The following is a 17,156-nucleotide window of genomic DNA, read 5'->3' as shown; positions in this document are numbered from 1 at the left end:
AGTTCGCTGCTGTCGTTCAATGTTACTTCCCTTCACTGTGATTAACAGAAAGGTGTTAACAGTTCCCCCTCACCGTGGCCTATTATTATGAATTCCTCACAAACTGTTGCCACACTTTAGAAGTGTTAATGTAGAGTTGTGGCTATTTCCTGTTCAGCAGCACATTCTCGCACCACACTAATCCCCCTGCCACAGCACTGCAGATCCCATGCGATTCATCACAATTTCATCATAACAGAGATCTAGTTCAGCCACCGAGAATATATATTTTTTCCTTCAATTATGTTCATCAGCATCATGATTAGGTCACAGAACAAACATCCTGAGGTTTGCAAAGGTTCGATCCCACCAAAGCAACCATGGAACATAATTAGATAAATTTACTAGAACGTAGAATGGGCGGCACAGTGACACAGCAGTGGAGCTGCTGCCTTACAGCGCCAGACACCCGGGTTCGACCCTGACCAAGGGTATTGCCTGTATAGAGTTTGCACGTTCTCCCTGTGACCAGTCGAGTTTTCTCCGGGTGCTCTGATGTTCTCCCATATGAGTGGTGAATCTTTGGAACTCTCTGCCACAGAGGGTAGTTGAGGCCAGTTCATTGGCTATATTTAAGAGGGAGTTAGATGTGGCCCTTGTGGCTAAGGGGATCAGGGGGTATGGAGAGAAGGCAGGTACGGGATACTGAGTTGGATGATCAGCCATGATCATATTGAATGGCGGTGCAGGCTCGAAGGGCCGAATGGCCTACTCCTGCACCTAATTTCTTTTTTTTTTTTTTTTCTGTTTTTCATATTCCAAAGATTTGCGGGTTTGGAGGTTAATTGGCTTCTGTAAATTGCTCCTAGTGTGTAGGTCATGGAACTAGTGATTGATGGTCGGTGCGGACTTAGTGGGCCAAAGGGCCTGTTTCCATGCTGTGTCTCTAAACTTAACTAAGCATAGAAAAACAACATCACCAGACCAGGCCCTTCATCCCACACTGTCTCTGTTGAAATCTTGCCGAGATAACCAACCTTATTTGCCTACACATGATCCATATCCCTCCATATTGCCTATCTAAAAGCCTCAAACACCACTATTCTACCTGCCTCCACCACCACCTCTGACTGCATGTTCCAGGCTAGAAAAAATAAATCAAGTTTGTTCAACCTCTCCTTGCAGCTAATACCACCTAATCCGAACAATTAAAACAATAAAAATTAGAAACTAGTCTAAATTTTTGATATCCAGAGTTTAATCAATAGTGAAAGGGCAGCATGGTGGTGCAGTGGTAGAGATGTTGCCCAACATCGCCAGAGACCCTAGTTTGATCCTGACCATGGGTGCTGTCTGTACGGAGCTGGTATTCTCCCTGTGACCGTGTGGGTTTTCTCCGGATGCTCCGGTTTCCTCCCATACTCCAAAGACGTATAGGTTCGTAGGTTAATTGGCTTGGTAATATTGTAAATTGTCCCTGGTGTGTGTAGGATAGTGTTAGTATGCTGGGATCGCTGGTCAGCACGGACTCAGCGGGCCGAAGGGCTTGTTTCCATGTTGTATCTAAACTAAACTGAAAGGATTCACTGCGGTCACTTGGACAAGATGATGGTGGAAGGGAGCTAATCGATAATCCATCGCACAAAATGAGTGAGTTCATCAAAAACAATGTAATAATTGGTCTTCCTGATCCCTTGGGCTCAAGCTGTTCATCTGAGAAGGTCAGAGAGGCATTTCCAAAGATAACAATTTCCTTTATTAGCATTTGGACCTTTTACCTCCCATCTCTTTTTATTTAAAATCATGAGGGGGAATTGATGCAGGAGAATTGTGAATGCACAGTCATTGACCCAGGGTTCAGGAATCAAGAACCAGAGGACAAAGGTTTAAGGTGGCAAGGGAAAGATTTAATGGGAACCTGAAGGGCTGGTGGGTATATGGAACGCAGGTAGTTGAGACAAATATTATGACAATATTTAAAAGACACTGGGACAAGGACATGGATAGGAAAGGTCTAATGCCAAACGCAGGTAAATGGGACTAGCTTAGATAAAGCATTTCGGTCAGCATGGGTGAATTGGGCGGAAGTGCCTGTTTGCATGCTGTATGACTCTACGTCTTTCAAGAGATTACGCACAGCTACCACAGATTATGTCAGTGTGACGGCACTCCCACCATTCTGAAACGTAGTTTAGTTTAGAGATACAGTGTGGAAACAGGCCCTTCGGCCCACCAAGTCCGCGCCGACCAGCGATCACCCCGTATACTAGCATACACACTAAGGACAATTTGCAATCTTTACCAAAGCCAAAACTGTAGTTCTTTGGAGTGTGGGAGGAAACCGGAGCACCCGGAGAAAACACACGTGGTCACGGCGAGAACATACAAACTCTGTACAGATAGCACCTGCAGACAGGTTAGAACCTGGGTCTCTGGTGCTATAAGGCAGCAATTCTACCACTGCGCCCAAGAACAGTGTTTTGCTATCATGATTTTTCCTGCCTTGGTAAAGTCAAGGAGAAGGGAGGGAAGAACAAAGTGGAAAACATAGGAAAAAAGCGCTTAAAATTGACATTTAAGTTGATCTGCTCACCAAGTTGCCAAATATCTAAATTTAAGTTAACTGTAGGGCTTGCTGGTTTGCCAGACAAATTCTGCGGTCTTGATCCTGGGCAGTGATCCACATTTAATAGGGCAGATCACAGCACACTGTGCCTTGCTGTAATGTGCCCAGTCACTGGAACCAAATTGACAGCCACTCCAGCTTCAGGTGTTGGGGCCAGTGTAACCTCACACCACCTGAGTTGCTCAACAGAGACAGCTCTGGCTGTGTGAAACCAACTTTGCAGAAACTCGTTTTTTTGAAAGTGTGCAAAAGTTCCAGGGACTCCACCTTAAGGATTCTGGCATTGACAAAGAGCCAACATGATGGCAGTCAGCCAGTCAAGCCCTTTTATATTCCACTCACTCCGTTTCGGAGTGCCTTCTATGCACACCCACTCTTCTGGTTCCCTCCCCAACTTCACAATGCGGGGCAAAGTGTAGAAGCAAATGATTCTCTGCACTGAGCAGTGAGCACAGGATTAGACAGAAGCTTTAGTAGTGCTGTGGCTCAATGGAAAATTCTACCAGTTCTCAAGGTTCCGCGTCGCATGCCAAAATATTTAACACAAGATATCCTTTTGAGAGAGTGTGCAGACCAGGTTTATCAGGATATTGCCTGGAGTAAAGGGTATTAGCTATAAGGAAAAGTTGGACAAACTTGGATTGTTTTCGCAGGAGAGAACTGATAGAAGTATGTATTCATGTGTGTATATATTTATATTATGGTATATGGACACACTTATCTGTTTTGTAGTAAATGCCTACTATGTTCTGTGTGCTGAAGCAAAGCAAGAATTTCATTGTCCTATACAGGGACACATGACAATATAAACACTTGAACTTGGCCTAAAATGATGAGAGGCATAGATAGGGTAGACAGTCAGAACTTTTTCCCACCATTCCGAGGGGAAATATTTAATAGGAATATAAGGGGCAACCTTTTCACACAGAGGCTGGTTGGTATATGGAACGAGCTGCCAGAGGAGGTAGTTGTGGCATGTACTCTGACATTTGAAAGACATTGGGACAGGTACATGGTAATGTCAAATATTAGAGGGCACTGCTTTCAGGTCAGAGGGAGAAAGATTAGAGGAAATGTGCGGGGCAAGTTTTTTTTTAAAACACAGAGAGTCTGGAACGAGTGGCCAGGGATGGTGGTGGAGGCAGGTATGATTGTGGTGCTTAATAAGCCTATGGATTGGCACATGAATATGCAGGGATGGAGGGATATAGATCATGTTCAGCCAGATTAAATTAGTTTATCTTGGCATCATGTTCAGAACAGACATTGTGCGCAGAATGGCCCGTTCCTGTGCTGTACTGTTCTTTGTTCTATATAGGCAGACATATGTTGAGACACAGAATCAAGGACCATTCTCACCCTGGTCACTCCCTCTTCTATCGGGCAAGAGGTACAGAAATGTGAAAACACATACCTCCAGATTCAGCAACAGTTTCTTCCCAGTTGCTATCAGGCAACTAAACCGTCCTCTCATCAGCTTGAGTGCAGTCCTGACCTCCCATCTATCTAATTGGAGACCTTTAATCTATTTTTAATCCGACTTTATCAGACTACTATGTTGTATCTTTGCATTAAATATTGTACCCTTTATCTGTACACTGTGGATGGCTGTACAAAATTTGTACATTCTCCCTGTGTCCGCTCAGGTGCTCCTGTTTCCTCCCACACTCCAAAGACTTACAGGTTTGTAGGTAAATTAGCTTTGGTAAAGACTGTAAATTGTTCCTAGTGTGTAGGATGGAACTAGTGTACGGGGTGATTGCCGAAGGGCCTGTTTCCGCACTGTTTCTCTAAACTAAACCAAAATCCCAGTTAATCAATGCCTTCATTTTAAAATTATTTTCCTTCATGTCAAATTCATCAATGGTCTCCTGAAAGCGCTCACCACCAGACTCAGGAACAGCTTCTTCCACTCAGTTATCAAAGTCAAGTCAAGTCAAGAGAGTTGTTTCGGCCCGAAGCGTTGCCTATTTCCTTCGCTCCATAGATGCTGCTGCATCCGCTGAGTTTCTCCAGCATTTTTGTGTACCTTAGAGTTTATTGTCATGTGTCCCAGATAGGACAATGAAATTCTTGCTTGCTGCAGCACAACAGAATATTGTAGGCATAAATACAGATCAGATCAGTGTGTCCAAATATCATAGAATATATATATATATATATATATACACACACACATAAATAAACAGATAAAGTGCAATAGGCTGTTATAGTTCAGAGTTAGTTTGAAGTTTGTTTAATAGTCTGATGGCTGTGGGAAAGAAGTTGTTCCTGAACCTGGATGTTGCAGATTTCGGGCTTCTGAGCGGTCTTTCCATAAGCTAGGGTACTGTCTGACCCACCTTCACCCCAATGTGGACATTGGACTTTGTCTATGGAACTGATGCGTTACAATGCTGAGAACTATATTGTGCACTGTGTATCTTCAATATTTATTGGGAGGACACTGGGGGAAGGTACAAGCTCCGTTCATACAGCACCCTTAGTCAGGGTTAAACCCAGGTCTCTGGCACTGTCAGGAAGCATTTATACTGTTGGGCCACCGTGTCACCGCCCCTAATGCTGCCTGATGTTGAGTTTCTCCAGCACTTTGTGTCCTTTTGCGTATTAACCAACATCTGCAGTTCCTTGTTTCTACCAGTCTCTGCAACCTGTCTTCAAGTCAGAATGAATCGTTGTGTTCCATGCAGCGTTAGAGTTGCTGTTTTACAGCGCCAGAGACCGGGTTCAATCCTGACCATGGGGCACTGCCTGTATGGAGTTTGTATGTGTCCCCATGACTGCGGGGGGTTTTCTCCGGGTGCTCCGGTTTTCTCCCACATTCCAAAGATGTACAGGATTGTAGGCTAATTGACTTTGGTTAAAAAAAAAATTGTAGATTGCCCCTTTTGTGTAGGATAGGGCTGGTGTACAGGAATCGCTGCTCAGCGCGGACTCAGTGGGCCGAAGGGCCTGTTTCCGCACTGTATCTACAAACTAAACAAAATAGTGCTTCACACAGCTAGGACAGAAATTGTGTAGGAGGTAACTGCAGATGTTGATTTATACCTAAGATCAATACAAAATGCTGGAGTATCTCAGCTGGTCAGGCAGCATCTCTGGAGAAATTTTGGGTCAAGAATCCTTCTTCAGACTGGAGAAGGGTTCTGACCTGCAACGTCACCTATTGCTTTTCTCCAGAGATGCTGCCTGATCAGTATATTGTGTCCATCTAGGACATAAATTGCCCCACTTCACACTCCAGCTCCCTTCAGATGACGGCTGATACTCCACTGGCTTTCTGACTTTTTTCATAAATACCTGCGTGCAAAACTTATGTAGGCACAAATCTTTCTGTTCCCACAGAGCCCCTGGCTCCTTGCTATTCAGAATCCACACCATCCGCGCAGAGCGGAGATCACCCTGTACACTAGCACTATTCTAATCCTAATTTGGTAATTATAGCATCCCCTCCCTGCAACCAAACTGGTACTCCGGGTTATTCTGGTCAATTGTAAAGAGAAAAGCCTAACGTACAGCACAGTATTCAAGCAGAGCCTAAAGAATTTATTTTCTCCATTGTGCAATGTGTGAAGGCTGGCGGCTTGAGTTGGCACTGTGCTAGTCCTTGGTGACTGTGCTTTCTTACAGACATGGAACATTTCCTCCACTGCCTAAGCTGAAGCATTCCATTGAAAGTTGGCATGGCTAACTTTGACACAGCCTTTACTACCTGGAGTCACGGAGTCTCATACAGCACAGAAACAGGCCCTTTGGCCAACTTGTCCATGCCAACCAAGATGCCCCATCTATGCTGGTCCTACCACCCAAGACTCCGAAGCTGGGAACCAGCTTAAACCGTGCATTGATATTTTGAGAAGTGCAGAAAAGGGATTAATTTAAATTCAAACATCTCACTACAAAGTTACAAGCACCAGGAATGGTGGGGCTCAGTACACAGCAGATGAGAGGTGATGGAGGTATGATAGATTAATAGGACAAAGATAGAGGTTACCAGGAAAAAAGGATCAAAACAGTAGATTAAGTTACCAGGGAACTCAGGGGAAATATCTTTCGCTGAACATAGAACAGTATAGCACAGGTACAGGCCCTACAATGTATGTGGCGAATATGATGCCAAGTTAATCTCTTCTGCCTGCACATTATCCATAAACCTCCAAATCTATATGCCTACTTAAAATCTTCTTAAATGCCACTATTGCATTTGCCTCCACCACCACCTCTGGCAGATCAGTCCAGGATCTACCACTCTGTGTGAAGAGACTCACTCCTCACATCTTCTTCAAACGTTCCCCCTCTTATCTTACAGCGATACCTTCTAAATGTTCACATTTTTACCCTATCTATGCCTCACATCATTTTATTTACTTCTATCAGGTCTCCCCTCAACTCTCCAGAGAAAATAACCATGGTTTGTCCAACCTCTCTCTTCCTTTTAGCTAATACCCTCTAATCCAGGCAGCAATCTGCTAAACATCTTCAGCCTCCACAACTAGCCTGTAATGGGGCAACCAAATCTGGACATGTGGTCTAACCAAAGTTTTATAAAGCTGACTTCCTAACTCTTTTGCTCAGTGCTCTGACCAATGACGGAATGTACTGGTTAAAATGAATGGGGGGGGGGGAGATTTAATAGGAACCCGAGGGGCAACTTTTTTTTAAACACAAAGGATGGTAGGTATATTGAATGAGCTGCCAAAGGAGGTAGTTGAGGCAAGTATTATCTCAACATTTGAAAAACATTTCAATAGGATAGGTTTAGAGGGATACGAACCAAATGCAGGCAGGTGGGACTAGTGTAGCTGGAGCATCTTGGTCAGCATGGGCAAGAAGGCTCACGAAAAAGAACTGTCAGTGGGCAAGCCATTTGGGATCAGCGATAACAGCTATATTAGCTTTAAAATAATTCTGGATGAAGACAAGGAGGGCCACAAGTTTAAATTCTGAATTGGGGCAAGGCCAACTTTAATGGTATTTGACAGGAACTTGCTCAAGTTGGTTGGAGTAAGTTGTATGTGGGCAAAAGAAAGTTGTTCCGCTCTGAATTACTCTGTGACTCTACGACTAATAACTGACTTACTCGGGTGAATTCAACGACACATTTAAGGGGAAGCAAAATAAGAAGATGTGGGAGAAGGAGTATAGGGCCACATTGAAGAGGTGTATGAAGGGTGATGTTGGGAGGTTCAAATGGGATGTTGTGTGCTGTGTAACTCTGTAGCAGAGTTACTGGGGCTTCTGGTTCCTCATACTCTTGTTTTCCCAGCCTGTACTTTCCTGCGTCGCAACAATGACTAAACTTTAAAGGTATTTCTTTCCCTATAAAGTGTTTTGGGGCGAGCCAGGGTCATAAAAGGCAAGATATAAACGCTGGCTCTCTCTTTAAATCTGCAGGAATTGTCTTCCCAGGGCCATTTCAGATGGTTTAATTGATTCATTATTGGAATCTGCAGTCGAGTGAAGAATTTAGTGCAACTCCCTCTCATTTCCTGACTGCACCGTGGGCGAGACCTTCCTTACTTTTGTCCACAGCCCGTTCTCCAAGAAACTCTTAGTCACACGCTGTTTCTGGATGAATGCCCCATCAACACTTGCCTCCAGGCTCAGAGGGAAAGGTCTTGCATTTCTGTAGCCCCCCCTCACCACTGCAGAACTTCCCAAAGCATGTTTGGGCTGCAACAATACTTTTGAGGTGTTGTAAAGAAAAGACAATTTGTTTCACAGACAGAATTGCGGACCAGGTAATCTGCTTTACTGAAGACACAAGGAACATAGGGTGGCACAATGGCACAGCGTTAGAGTTGCTGCCGTACAGCGCCAGAGACCTGGGTTTGATCCTGACTACAGGTGCTGTCATACGGAGTTTGTACGTTTTCCCTGAGACTGCGTAGGTTTTTTCTGGGCGCTCTGGTTTCCTCCCACATTCCAAAGCCATGCAGGTTTGTAGGTTAAGATAGACACAAAATGCTAGCTCAGCGGATGAGTCAACACCTCTAGAGAACATGTATAGGTGCCATTTCGGGTTGTGGCCCTTCAGGTTTGTGGGTTAATTGGCCTCTGTAACTTGTCTCTAGTTTGTCGGATAGAACTAGCGTATAAGAGATTGCTGGTTGGTGCGGACTTGATGGGCCGAAGGGCCTGATTCCGCACTGTATCTCTAAACTAAACTAAACTGCAGATGTTTGAATCTTGAGCAAAACGCAAAGTGCGAGAGGAACTCAGCAGGTCAGGCAAAACCTTTGGAGGAAATCGACATGATTTTTCGGGTCTGGACTCTATTTCAGACTGACAGTAGCAATTGGGGGAGAAAGTTGGGAAGGAATGATGAAGGCAGGTCAGAGCCTGGGATAGGTGGATAGGGGTGGGGGTGGATTGGCAGGTGGGTGAAGTAAGAGACAAAGACTAGAAATGAAAAACAAAAAGCGGTCAGATAGGGGGAGAAGATTAGTCAAATGTAAAGCCAGCAGAAGGGATATATAGTTGGACATGACAGATGGGAAATAAAAAGGAAAGGAGGAACCTGGGGGATGGGAGATGAGTTTCCAAAGGAGGGGAAAGGAGACAGGTGACTGGGGGCATGAGAGGAATGGAGAGGGGCATGCAGGGAAGAGAGGTGGGTTCGGAGAATTCAATGTCCATACGTTGGGTTGTAAGCTACCCAAGTGGAATATGAGATGCTGTTCCTCCAGTTTATATGTAGCCCCAGTCTGGCAATGGAGGAGGCCATGGACGTATAGGTCGGTATGGGAATGGGAGTTAAAATGGTTGCTCAACTAATCTTGGTTTCAAGACAATTGGAGGCCAGAACATGATAAAAGTTTTGTTTGTAGTAGGACCTGTCAGACTTAGTATCTCGTTCCTGTAAATGTTAACCTGAACCCCTTACTTAAGTCACAATATTTAGTATAGGGATACAGCGCAGAAACAGACCACACCATCCGCGCAGACCAGCGATCACCCTGTACACTAGCACTATTCGACACACTAGGGACAATTTACAATCATGGCAAAAGCCAATTAACCTACAAACCGTTATGTCTTTGGAGTGTGGGAAGAAACCGGAGAACCCCAGGAAAACCCATGCTGAAATGGGGAGAACTTACAAACTCCTTACAGCCAGCACCCATAGTCAGGATCAAACCCGGATCTCACGCACTATATGGCAGCAACTCTATCGCTGTGCCACCGTGATATATCGGAGATGTAGGAATCTGAAGTAATAACCGGAAATGCGAGACACAGTGTGTTAACCTGGAATGTTAACTGCTTCTCTCTCTATTGACGCAGTCTGCATATGGCAATCCCCAAAGCTATGTAAATACAAGTCTTTCTTCCAAACCAATAACTTCATGATATCACTTTGTGTTTATTAATCTGCATTGGTCTGGCAATTTTTGCGCCAAGATGCATAAACCATCCACAATGCCAAACTGCAATAACTGGCTGTGAAATCTTAATGCTGCGAGGAATTCAAACATAAATTTGAGCAAAGCACAGTCTGCTGGAGGATCTCAGCGAGTCAGGCAGCATCTGGGCAGAGAATGGTTGAGCAATGTTTTGGGTCGGGACCCTTCTCAAATTGAATGAAATGCTGTCTGTCCATTCCCTCCACAGATGCAGCCTGACCCATTGAGTTCCTTCAACACTGTGTTTTACTCAAGATTCCAGCATCTGTAATTCCTTGCATCTCAATCATAAATTTATTACATAAATTAAAATGCACCAAATACTAACTAAATATGGCACTTAACCAATAGATAAATATCAATTTCAAAAACACATATAATTTTCAATAAATATCTGCATCTGACTAGCCTTCCTAATTAAAGTTCATATTATTGTAGGGGAAACTGTCAGTAAAAAATTATTAATTTTACATATTATTATTTTGTCTAACTTAGACAACTAGAGTAGATGTGGCATCTTCGTCAGCATGGATGGGCTGAAGGGTTTATTTCCATGCTGTATGACTCTATGATCACAGAGATAAATTGTGAACTCTGCACAGACCACTAAGTCTAAAATTTAAAAAGTTAATACCAGCTGTAGTGACTCTGAAATTCTTGTCATAAGAAACTCAACAGTCCTTCATTTTACTCCACACACAATGCTGTCTCTTAACTAATCTCCAAAATGGCGTAGCAAGACATTACATGGCATCTATGATTAGGTAACAAATGTTCATACATATAGGAGCAGAATTAGGTCATTCCGCCCATCAAGTCTACTCCACCGTTCAATCATGGCTGATCTATCTCCCCCTCTCAACCCCATTCTCCTGCTTTCTCCCCATAACCCCTGACACCAGTATTAATCAAGAATCTGTCAATCAACACTTTAAAAATACCCAATGGCTTGACCTCCACAGCCATCTGTGGCAACGAATTTAACAGAATCACCACCCCCTAGCTAAAGACACTCTATCCCTATCTCCTATTCTTTGACTTCTCTTGTCAGCCTTGTCATTCTCCCATTAGAACAGTGGTTCCCAACCTTTTTTTGGCCATGCCCCACCTAATCACCTCTAAAATCCTGATGCCCCCCCCCCCCCCATGTGGTGATATATAATTCTTATCATTTAAAAAATGAACTCCGTTTCAGCTGAAGAAGCTTAAAACGCCAATACCTTGGTTTAAACAAGCTTCAAAAGAACATGGCATCCATGAAAAAGAAAAATGAAATAAACAAAAGACAGTTAAAGTTCTGAGCAAGAAATTACTAAAAAATTGTAAAAAAAAATAAAACGAAAATTTGGACCCAGACCTCCTCAGTCGCGCTCAATTGCCCCCCTTAAAAATCAAATTGCCCCCCTGTGGGGCGTACGCCCCACGTTGGGAACCACTGCATTAGAATCTTTTGTTTTCTTTATTGACCTTGTCAGTCATACCCACCACTTCCGAATATATGGAAGAACCATATTTCATATCAGTGAGATTATTAGCGATATTCTCAGGCAAGGGAAGATCTAAGCTAGCATTTCAGAACCTTCCAATATTACTTTCCCTTCCAACAACCTCCATTGGTGATGAAAAGCTCGGGCTAAATTTGATTAACTCTGTTGCTTCCTAGAGAATGTAAAGAATAAGTACTTGGTTAAAGATCACTGGCACCAATGAATGCTTCCCCAAGGGTGGAAGCTCGGAAATTGGAGTAGACTTTTGTTTAATAAAATAATTCATTGAACAGTACATTTATAATAATGGAAATAATTCAATGAATCCAATAGACCATACGATATAGGAGCAGAATTAACCATTTGGCCCATCCAGTCTGTTCTGCCATTCGATCACGGCTGATCTATTTCCCTCCCAGCCCCATTCTCTATCTTCTCTCTGCAACCTTTGACACCATCACTAATCAAGAACCTATCCATCTCCACTTTAAAAAATACCTAATGACTTTCCCTCCACCACCGTCTGGCGATGAATTCCACTGATTCACCACCCTCTGGTTAAAATAATTCCTCCCTATCCCTTTTCCAAAGGTACGTCCTATTATTCTGAGGCTGCTGTGCCCTCTGGTCCTACAGCGTATTTGCAAAACCAAGGTGGAAAGGACTGCTTTCATTTCAAAGCTCATCATAATAATGACGGAAGACAGACACAAGAAGCTGGAGTAACTCAGTGGGCCAGGCAGCATCTACGGAGAAAAGGAACAGGTGAAGTTTCGGGATGAGGCCGTTCTTTGGTCTGAAGAAAGGTCTCACCTATTCCTTTTCTCCAGGGTGTTGCCTGGCCCACTGAGTTACTCCAGCCTTTTGTGTCTGACTTTGGATTAAACCGGCATCTGTAGTTCTTCCCCCACACAATAATGACGGGGAGCAGACTGACTATTAATAAGCCAGACTTCTGATCAGTTAAAATAAATGCGTGCGGTTTTCCCTGGATAAATTCACAGCTCGAGATCCGCCAGTCCTTTGCCAGGTCCATCTACCAGGGTCAGTGGCTAGTCCGGGCTTTATGATTCTTAAAACACCCCCCACCCCCTCAAAAAAATAAAACAGAGCATGAAAAGTAACCTTTCGCGATGCGATAATGCAAGAAAGTGTGGGGCTCCAAGATTGATGGGCAACGTTATTCAGTAACCAAACCATCACACTGGGAAGATGCGGATTTGAGAGAGAGAGAGGGAGGGGGAGGGATTCCCCTGTTCAGTGAAAGCGCTTCAGCATCTCCAAGGGCTACAGGGTCGGCGGTTCGAGAACGATTTAATCGGTGACTTCTGAAGAAAATTGGATACCAGGCTGCTCTGGGATGGAACTGCCAAGAGGGAGCAGAGCTGCGATGGCCAGCAGCGTTCCTCAGCCACCTGCTCCCGACAACTTTGTGAAAGGAACTCAGAGCGGGGCACTGGGCTGGAAGCAAGTTGTGGTGGAAAATGGGGGAGAGATAGAGAGAGAGAGAGATAGAGAGCGAGAAGCAGGCGTGAGTGAGCTTTCCCTACCGATGTTGAGTGCAGACAGGGTGCTACTGTTGTCCCAAGACCTCCTCCAGGAGCTGGAGCCCGCGCTCTCGCTCAGCGATGGGCTGTTGTCGCCTCCGCTGCTGTCCATGTCTTGCGGCCGAGCGGGGAGATCACACCGCCGCCTCCGGGGCGAGGAGGAGGAGGAGGATGAGGAAAGGTTGCCAGAGATAAGCGTCAGCCATGTTTGTTGATCTAGATGTGATCCGGGGGCGGGTGTGTGGGGAGGGAGGTGGAGGACGGCCGGGAGTGACGTGCTGGGGATCGCCACACCCTGCCGTGCGGGCAGCGCACCTGAGCGGGGGAGGGGGGTGGACCAGCCCGGGACGTCCCACCGCAGCCCGACTCCAAGACAGACCCAGGCACGGGGTATCTCAGCCCAATTCCGCACCGTCCTGTCTTGAACATCTGAGACCAGTCCAGCGCAATTCTGCATTGTCCAACCCAGGGCATCTCAGACCAGTCCTGGTAACCACAACTCAACTCAACTCAGCACTGACTAGTACAGGGAATCCCAGCCCTACACTGCACTGTCCAACCCAGGACATCCCAGTCCCAGCCCAACTCAGACCAGCCCAGCCTAACTCTGCACAGTCCTGCCAATGATATCCGAGTCGCAGCCCCTCAGTCCAGGACACCCGAGCCCAAATCAGCACTGATTAGTCCAGGATATTCCAGGCCCAATCTGCACGGTCCTGATCAGGACATCCCAACTCCAATCAGTCCAAAATACATCAATCCATTCAGACCAGTCCAAGATATCCCAGCCCTACTCCGCACTGCCCTGTCCAGGATATCCCAGTCCCAGCCCAACTTGGACCAATGCAGGACATCCCAGTCCAACTCAGACTGACTATCCAGGACACCTCTGCCAACCCAACTCTATACAGATACATTCAGGCATCTGAGTGCAAGCCCAACTCAAACTAGTCCACAGGATCGTAGCCCAACTCAGCACTGTCCATCCAGGACACCCCACCCCAACTCAGGACTGACTAGTCGAGGGCATTCCTGTGCGACCTGCCATGACCAGTCCAGGATACTCCGGCCCAACGCTCAACAGACCGAGCCAGGATATCTCTACTAATCCAACTTGGCATTATTCTGTTCAGGACATACCAGCCAGAGCCCAACTCAAACCAGTTCAGCACATCCCAGTCCAGCTCAGGACTAACTATTGGCAGAGTGAGCAACACCGGAAATTGGAGGAACAGCACCTCATATTCCGCCTGGGTTGCTTGCGTCTGGATGGCATGAACATTGAATTCTCCCAGTTTTGCTAGCCCTTGCTGTCTCCTCCCCTTCCTTAACCCTCGAGCTGTCTCCTCCCATCCCCCCGCCCTCAGGCTCCTCCTCCTCCCTTTTTCCTTCCTTCTCCCCCCCACCCCCCCATCAGTCTGAAGAAGGGTTTCGGCCCGAAACGTCGCCCATTTCCTTCGCTCCATAGATGCTGCTGCACCCGCTGTGTTTCTCCAGCATTTTTGTGTACCAACTCAGGACTAAGTCTGACTGGAGTCTGAAGGGTCCCGACCCAAAACGTTGTATGAGCATTTCCCTCCATAAATTTCTAACCTGCTGAATTCCTCGAGGACTTTATTTTTTTGTCAAACTCAAACTGAACAGTCCAGGACATCTTGCCAAATTAACTCTGCACTATCCTTCCCAGGACATCCCAGTCTTAGCCCAACTCAGCCCATCCAGGATATCCCAGTCCAACTCAGACCAATCCAGGACATCTCACCAACCGAACTTGTTCAGGACATTCCAGTACCAGCCCAACTTAGAACTGACCCGCCTGAGATACCCAGCCCACTCTTGACACACTTAACTAAGACATCTCTGCCAACCCAACCTAGACATGACCTGATCAGGACATCCCTTTTTCCAACTAAATCTACATTAAACATGGATAGTAAAGCAGGATCATGAAGGACCCCCTACCACCCCAGCAACGGCCTGTTCCGGCTGCTGTGGTCAGGCAATCGCCTCCGCTGTCTCACAGCAGAAACAAAGTGGCAGAGTCAGAGTTTCTTCCCACAGGCCATCAGGATTGTAAACTCTGATCTCACCAGGGTGTACTGTTGCGTCTTCTTTTTTTAATGTAAATACTGGTTCTGTTCTGTTCTGTTGTTTTGCACAATCCTGCAAACATTGCCACTTTCATTTCACTGTACATCTTGTATGTGTATGTGACAAATAAAGATGACTTGACTTGACATAGATGAAGTATCCAATAACTGGAAGCCAGCAAATGTGGTACTTTTATTCAAGAAAAGCAGCACCGATGAGCCTTGTACTAAGAAACCTGCAAGTTCAATATTAACAGTAGGGAGGTTATTTGAGAAAAAAAATCCAAGGGATTAATCTGCACCTGGAAAGGCAGGGATTAATCAAACAGTCAGCATGCTTTTGTTAGGGGGAGATGCTATCTGACCAACGTGATTGAATTTTTCAAAGAGGTAACAAAATATATTGACAAAGGCAGTGAAGGATCATTAATAAGGGAGAGAAAAACGTGGGAGAATAGTCTAAAAGTTAGTGTCCATGAGATCCAGGACAAGACGGTGAATTGGATCCAAAATTGGGTAATAGAAGACAGAGAATGAAGGTGAAGGGTTGTTTTTTTTATAACTGGAAGCCTATGACCATGAGTGTAACCCCCAGGTAGGTGCTGAGACTTTTACTGCTTGTTATATACATTAATTTGGCAGCATTGTCAGAATCTTTTTCCTAGGCAGGAGGATCTAGAATGGAAGTTGAGGGGAGACCTAATAAAAGTATATAAAATTATGAGAGACATGCATAGGGTAGACAGTCAGATCCTTTCTTCCAGGATGGAAATGTCAAACACTAGAAGACCTAGCTTTAAAGTCAAAGGAGGAAAGTGTAGAGAAGATGTATAGGCCAAGTATTTTTTTACAGAGGGCGAATGGAACGCACTGCCCAGATGGCGGTGGAGGCAAATACAATAGTTGCATTTAAGATGTTGTTTAGATATGCACATGGATATGCAGGGAATGGAGGAATATGGATCACGTGCAGACAGAGAAGATTAGTTTAGCTTGGCATTATGTTTGGCGCAAACATTGTGGATCGAGGGGTCTGTAGTGTTGTTGATAGCGAAGAGGATGATCATAGATTACACGATTATATTGATCAGTTGGTAAAATAGTCAAAGAGGGGATTTAATCCTGAGAAGTGTGAGACATATACGCTGAATGGAAAAACAATAGGAAGTATTTAGGAACAGAGGAATTTTGGTATACAAGTCCAAGGGGGTAGCACAGGTAGATCTGTGAAAAGACAGGTAGTTAGGTAATCTATGGATTACGTCTCAGGTCGAGACCTTTCTTCAGACCTTTTCACTGTGCATGTGACCAGGGGCATTATTATTGTTCAGCCATTAAGGTGTAGAATGGATTGTTGGAGATAAGGCGTTAAACTTGTTTGTAAGATACTGATGCTATAGGCTTTAATTAAAGTGCTGGGTAATGGAGATTTAATGGGAGTTAGAAAGGGGCAGCAGAGATGACTACAGATTCAGTAACAAGTAAATTGAGGAAGATCAGCCAGGGGTCATCTAATCTGAAGGCGACAAAAAAAATGCAAACAATTAGGAGTGGGGCCCTGGGGAAAAGAGAAATTAGATCCATCGTCTAAGTGTGATCAACAGCTGCTGCAACCACATGATAATAAATTAGCATATTAGTGGAGTTGGCCTGTCCCCACCCATTGAGATGTTAATGATCAAAAAGTTCACTCAGTCAGAAATTTGATACCCAAGATTTAAATGGCCACCGAGCCTAGCACTATCCTACAGTTTAGGGATAATTTACAATTTATAGGAGCCAATTAACCTACAAACCTCTACCTCTTTGGAATGTGGTAGGAAACCCACGTGGTCACGGGGAGAACATGCAAACTCCATACAGGACAGCACCCATTGTCAGGATCAAATCTGGGTCTCTTGAGCTGTAAAGTAGCAACTCTGCGCCACTGTGCTCTGCGTAGTGATTTTTCAGCACTTGCAGCCAATATCTTCAACTCAGTGAACTGATACGCCAATTCAGACCATTGTAACCAAAAGTGA

The 17,156-nt window shown here is 45.0% G+C and overlaps 1 protein-coding gene across 2 annotated transcripts in view; it reads right to left on the bottom strand.

The window, feature by feature from the left end:
* Positions 1-13,300, bottom strand: part of LOC129714227 (uncharacterized) — a 59,889-nt gene extending 46,589 nt beyond the window's left edge. Inside the window, exon 1 of one of the 2 annotated variants that reach the window (XM_055663783.1) lies at positions 13,049-13,300. In XM_055663783.1, coding sequence (XP_055519758.1) covers positions 13,049-13,157 — 109 coding nt within the window. In that variant the 5' untranslated portion in view covers positions 13,158-13,300. The remainder of the gene's footprint in view (positions 1-13,048) is intronic. The other variant, XM_055663763.1, reaches the window with a different exon arrangement.
* Positions 13,301-17,156: the final 3,856 nt, after the last annotated feature.

This window comes from Leucoraja erinacea, chromosome 2, assembly GCF_028641065.1.
Source record: "Leucoraja erinacea ecotype New England chromosome 2, Leri_hhj_1, whole genome shotgun sequence".
Classification (NCBI taxonomy): Eukaryota; Metazoa; Chordata; class Chondrichthyes; order Rajiformes; family Rajidae; genus Leucoraja; species Leucoraja erinaceus.
The sequence above is the reverse complement of the archived record's forward strand: the minus strand, read 5'-3'. Positions and strand labels throughout refer to the sequence as shown.